The 6,816-nt window shown below is 34.4% G+C and overlaps 1 protein-coding gene across 1 annotated transcript; it reads left to right on the forward strand.

Annotated features, from left to right (window-relative positions):
- The first annotated feature begins 135 nt into the window (after positions 1–135).
- Positions 136–1,604, forward strand: LOC117575465 (gustatory receptor for bitter taste 93a). Its single transcript, XM_034259679.2, has 2 exons — positions 136–1,281; positions 1,337–1,604. Exons 1-2 carry the CDS (start codon positions 193–195, stop codon positions 1,535–1,537), a joined length of 1,290 nt encoding a protein of 429 aa, XP_034115570.2. The 5' UTR covers positions 136–192; the 3' UTR covers positions 1,538–1,604.
- The last annotated feature ends 5,212 nt before the right edge of the window (positions 1,605–6,816 follow it).

Consider the following 6,816-nt stretch of genomic DNA (forward strand, 5'->3'; position numbering starts at 1 on the left):
CCAGTTCCATCTTCAGCTCCGGCTAATCAGTCAGCGAGGCACTCAGCGAAGCGTGAAACGCAATTGGCCCGATATCTACACACACATTCAATTAATAAAATCAACAACAACGACAGCAACTGTCTGTCTTTCCCCCTCAGAGGTATCTGGCTGACTAGCTGGCTGTCTGACTAGCTCAGTCAATGCCTGGCCATGAATGCCACAGCTAGTGGCAAGGATATCTGGTCGCGTCGCCTGCTCATTGGTCTCTATCGTGCCGCCCGCTGGTTGTCGCTGCTCTCATGTCGCCTCGATGTGGAACGCAATCACATTGAGCTGAAGGCGCCACGTCAGCAATGCAACCGATTGTTGACCATCATTTGGCGCAGCATTCTCGTCAACGTCTATTGGACCATCATACCCGATGTGTTTCTCCGAGCGCACAAAACCGAGAGCTATGCGGATGTGTTTGCCATGTTGCAATCGGCCTCGGTGATCCTTTTTGCCGTTGGCTCCTTTATTGTTCAGGTGTGCGCTGAATCGCGTTTCATTGTCATCTTGAATCGCTATATCGCACTCTATGGCCGCATCTGTGCGTTGACTCAATCGCCGGAGTTGTTTCCGCTCAAGTTCAGTGTGTTCTATGCGTTGAAGTTGCTGCTGACAATCGGTGGCTGCCTCTATGAGTTGCCACAGCTGTTGCCGATGCGGCACATTCTGCATGGCGATGTGGGACACATTCTCACCGGCATCATTGGCATTTACATGTGGATGGGCACGCTCTTTATGCTCGACGCCTGCTTTCTGGGCTTTCTCGTCTCTGGCGTCTTCTATGAGCAGATGGGCGCTCACATTGGCGCAATGCTGCTGGGCATGCGTTCCATTGATCTCATGGATGATGAGACTTCGCAAACGAAGTCGCTTCCTCAACGCTACAGTCATTATAGACGCATGTGTTTGCTGTGCGATCGTGCCGATGAACTGGAGGCATGTGGCAGCATCTACAGTGAACTGTATCAAGTGACACTCAGTTTTCGCAGCATTTTCCAATTTCAAATCTTCTTCTACATCTATTACAATTTCATTGTGTTGCTGCTAATGCTCTACGAATACATCTGGAACTATTTGGATGATGCCCATGAGGCAACGGATCTGGTGCCATTGATCATGGTTGCCATCAAGCTGGGCAACATTGTGCTGCTGATCATGTGTGCCGACTATACGATCAAAAAGTCACAGTTGCCACAAATGATGCCACTCGATATTGTCTGCACCGACATCGATCAGCGTTGGGACAATAGCGTAAGTTCAAAATGTATCTACAAGTATGTTAAGTATCTAAAAGTGTCAGCCATAGGTGGACATGTTTCTCAGTCAACTGCAGACGCAGCAATTGGAGATCAAAGTGATGGGCATTTTGCAGTTGAACAACGAATTTATTCCAACCATTCTGTCGGCTATCATCACGTATCTGTTCATCTTGATTCAATTCGGTTTCACCGGTGGCTTTGATGTGGTTGAGGAAATTGCCAAACGTAATTTGTCAGCGAGAAACTAAAGAGGAGATTTACAGATGTGATTTGCGGATGCATCACAAATCCATAAAGTACATATCTGAAAGTCGTATAAGATAAGTGTGTTTTTTTATACTTTACTTGCTTCTTACTTCATGTTAATGTCAACAAGCTCAAAGTTGTACTTTTGTAATACTTTTTATATTCTAAGATCTTTGTTCACCTTGACTCAATTCGATTTGACAGCAAGAAACTAAAAATGTTCGAAATATTTGTGTTATATAATTGTACAACAAATTCAGAAAGTATCTTAAGTGTAAACAGATTTTAATTCGTGTTTTTATACTCATAATAAATACATTACTTACATTTTTAAATAACAGTAAAAATAATAAACTCACAGTTGTACTTTTAATATTCTTTTTCATATTCTAATCTTTCCGCTCACCTTGACTCAATTCGATTTTACAGCAAGAATTCAGAAAGTATCTTAAATATAAATCTGAGAAATTATATGTACATATATTATATAATTATTTAAATGTGTTTTGATTCATGTTAACATGTTAATACATGTACAAAAACAGTACAGATAATTAACTCACAGTTATACTCTTAAAATGTTATTTATCTTATAAGCTTTTTGTTCACGTTGACTCAATTCCAATTGACTGCAAGAAACTAAAGATATTTAAAGTATCTTTGATGGTTAGTAGCATGACAAATTCTGAAAAGAATGTACAAATAAATCTGCTTTTTAATTCACGTTAATATATTCATAATAAATACATTACTTAACAGTATAATAATACAGTATAAATATTAAAGTCACAGTTGTACTTTTAATATTCTTTTTCATATTCTAATCTTTCCGCTCACCTTGACTCAATTCGATTTGACAGCAAGAATTCAGAAAGTATCTTAAATGTAAATCTGAGAAATTATATGTAAATTTACTATATATATAATTCTTTAAATGTTTTTCAATTCATGTTAATATACTCATAACATAACATAACAATATACAAAATCAGTACAGATAATAAACTCACAGTTGTACTTTTGAAATCATTTTATATTCCAACCTTTCTGCTGACCTTGACTCAATTCGATTTCACAGCAAGAAACTAAAAATTTCTGAAGTATTTGTGTTGTTGTGTTGTGTAGAAATTCAGAAAGTAGTAAAAGTGTACCGTTTTTAATTCATGTTTATATACTCATAATAAATTCTTCGCTCTCACAGATGTATTTTTATCATATTCTAATCTTTCAGCTCATCTTGACTCAATTCGATTTGACAGCAAGAAACTACAGATTTTTAAGTCAGAAAATATCTTAACGATAAGTCTGAGAAATTATAAATTTATTATATTACGTTACTTTAAACGTTTTTTTAATTCATGTTAATATACTCATAACATATCATGTTAATATACAAAAACAGTACAGATAATAAACTCACAGTTGTACTCTTAAAATGTTATTTATCTTATAAGCTTTTGGTTTACCTTGACTCAATTCTATATGACATCAAGAAACTAAAGATATTTAAAGTATCTATGATGGTTAGTAGCATGACAAATTCTGAAAAGAATCTAATGATAAATCAGCTTTTTAATTCATGTAAATATATTCATAAAAAATGCCTTGCAGTAACGTAACAAATCTTGCAGTTGTACTTTGAAAATGTTATTTATGTTCTAATCTAACTGTTTACCTTGATGCAAATCAGCTTTATCGATGGCTTTCGTGTGCTCGAGGAATGCTGAACACCAATTGACAGTAAGAACTGAAAATGTTGGATAGCATTACAAATTCAAAAATAAAAAAATTCAAAACAATACAAAGTATTTACAAAGCAATGTGCTTGTTATATTATTCTTTAAACCTTTTTACTTCATGTTAATATATTCATAATAAATTCTTTGGTTGCATTTCGTTGCAACAATAAAGATAAACTATGCTTGTAGTATGTTAAATTCACTATCTTGACTTAATTCAATTTGAAGGCTAACTAGAGCGTGGGCAATTTAATAGCAAGAAACTAAAAATAGTTGCAGTTGTAGTTTAATTGCATGACAAATCCAAAAAGTATCTCAAAGCTAAAGAAAGTATCTATAGAGCAATAAGCTCATTATAGTATTATTTAAATGCTACTACTATAATATAATGTGTTCTTTACTCGCGTGAAAGATAATAAACTGACAGTTTTACTTTTATTATTATTATATTAGCTCAAGCAAATAAAAAAGCAGCTGTTGCTCAACAAGAATTTGCGTGCTATGTGTTCGTCTCAAAGCCTATAAATATTTATTCTATTAAATTGGGTTAAGGCTGCGGCATTTTAATGATAGTTGCAAGCGATTGTAACATTAAGATTAAAGTTGTTTCTGTTGCTGCAACTTTGCTATGCATTTCGATTCAGGCCAATGGGTCAATAAAAATAGATTCAAATACGATTTCTTCAAATGATTTAAAAGGTCAGTGCTCCACATGTTTGAAGCAAACCAATTAACAAAGGAAATGAAAAGCATTTGAACTGACTGCGCAGCCATTAGAGGAACACACATAGTACCATACTACATTATGTATGTATCTTCCTATAGATAAGCTCTGTGCTGTTTTTATGGGGTATGACTAACAGGATGGAAGAATTGCTTTCTCAGCCTACGCAATCATTTGTGTAAATCTCCGCCACAAAAATTTCTTCGACTTCTTTCACTGAAATCGTATTTTGAAGTTTGGGTTTTTAAATTCACGGTGCCCATATTATCGTTCATTATATTGTGCCCCATTATACTTGGAACTTGGCTGGACTGATACAATTCGGTTGCGATGGGTGGTGCTGAGAAGTTGGAGCTCGTTAGGCAGCTGAGAATAACAAGCTGAATTCGGAGCTAACATGGTTGTAATTATCATAGCTTCGTCTGTCTGTCTGACTGTCTGTCTGTCCGACTGTCAGTTCCTGCTCCGCCCACTCCGCCCGCACTTCTCACCCCTCTCATATTATCAACATCATCATCTACAAAAGCGTCTTTGTCTTTGATTATTTTTGGGCGCCAGCCGAGCGTAACGCGCATGTCACGCCTATTATTCCCGTACTTGCCCAACTCCAACAACCGCATTTATAAGGTACACACCAACAATATACTATATCGTATATACGTTACGTATATCCAGTCGAGAGTGCAGGTATACTTACTATATGTGTCGTACATATGTTCAACGTCGAGGTTAGTCGGCGGTGTCGTCAGCTGAACCTGAACTCAGCACCGTTGCTGACCCCCGAGCTGTCTGGCTGTCTGTCTGTCCGCCTATCTCGATGTCTCTCTCTCACTCTCTGTCTGTCTCTCTGTCTGTCTGGCTGACTTTATTCTGTAGTCAGTGTGTGATCCGCTTGGCAAAATACCCGTGCACCGAACAAAAGCAAACAAAACGGCAAAAAAAAGCACTAAACCAAAATAAAACTCGCAAATTGTTATATCTCGAATGTGAGGCGCATATTAAATACACTTTGAGAGAATTATCGCAAAACAAATCAAAATATTAATTTTAAATACAAAAATCTGATCTGTTTCTTTTAAACATGCATATATTCATTTTATAATATTTAAAAAGACTTCAAAATAAATTACGAAATAGTAATTGTAATTGCATTATAAACACACTTTAATAGAATAATTACAAGCAAAATTAAAATTTTAAATTTAAATACTAAAGTCTGAAATTTTTCATCTATAATTTTATTCTATAATATTTAAAAAATCTTAATCTAAAAGTAAGAAATCCTAAAAGTAAAAAATGTAATTGTAATTTTTAAGCAAACATAATTTCCATATATTATGCTTATGAAAAGAAAAATCTATCTATAACTTTATTCTATAATATTTAAAAAATATCAATCTAAAAGAAAGAAATCTTAAAAGTAAAAATTGTAATTTAAATTCTTAAACATATTATTTCCCAAAGATTATGCTATGAAAAAAAAATACCATAAAATACTATGAAATTTACTTAAATATTTTTAGACTTTTCACTAATTTACCAATAATATATTTTTTTTATATTTTTAGATCAATAACAATAATAAAATATTTTCCTAAAACCCTCATTTGCTTTGAAATTTTAACTTTAAATTACAAAAATTTGCAAACATGTTTAAAACATATGTTAATTTATTCTTTAAAATACATAAAATACTTTAAAATACTTAAAACAATAAAAAATCATTTTATTTTACAATCATAGTTAAATATTAAAGAACTCATAATATATTTATATATATATTTTATAAAATAAAAAACAATTTAGTACTCATAATATATGATAAGAACTGAATTCATTTGACTCCTAATTAATTTGACAATAATCATATTTTTTGTTTACAAATTCTCAGTTTTCAAAAACAAGAATTTAAGTGTGTAATTTTATTTCTCAAAATGCTTAATTTTATATTAAAAGCAACAAAAATCATTTTGTTATCACTATGTTGAAAGTACTTTAAAACTCATAAGATACGAAACAAGCATGTTATAAGCTCTAATCAAATAAATAACTCAATAAATCTAACTCATATGTGATTTGTCGAAATTATAATTAAGTAAGTCATTATGTATTTGATTTTTGTAAACTCAATTTTAATGACAAAGAAAGTGTGACTTTCATAATTAACTAAAAATGAATACAAGGCAATTTTCACTCGAATTTTCACATTACATTATCAAGGTAAACTACCCTCTGAAAGAGTATTCAACAAAGCAAAAAAAAAAGACAAAACTCAGCAACGTTGCAACAGAATTAATTTTTGTTTTTGGTCGGCTGCACACACTTTGTTGCCCCGAGTTGAGCTATGCTGATGATGGCCAAGTTAGTAGCTCCCAATTCTCTTCCTGACACGGCGCATTCAAATTTCTGTTTGGTTTTGGTTTTTTTTCATTTTGCACATTTGGAGCTGTTGGCCAAATGCTGTTGCTGCTGCTGCTGTTACTGCTGTTGATGTTGGCTGATCAAGCCATGCATATTTCCGGCCATTCTCAGGCATTTAGACTGCTTCGATTTCCTGCCGCGTTCTGGCCATTTCAAGTATTTGCAATCTACTTAATTAACCAAGTTCCCCACCGGCTGATGAATTTGAAAATTCTTGGCACACCCAGCAAAGGGAATGGGTAAGGGAAAAAAGGGTGGGGTTGGGGGGGGCAAGTACATATGACGGAACAGCTTCAAAAGCGTACTTGTAGCATTGTTGTCCGCATGCCGGCGCCGCTGCAGTTGAAAGATGCCGCACACGCCAACAGAGGCCCCCATAAAAAGGGCTCAGCTCCCA

Source organism: Drosophila albomicans, chromosome 2R, assembly GCF_009650485.2.
Source record: "Drosophila albomicans strain 15112-1751.03 chromosome 2R, ASM965048v2, whole genome shotgun sequence".
NCBI lineage: Eukaryota > Metazoa > Arthropoda > Insecta > Diptera > Drosophilidae > Drosophila > Drosophila albomicans.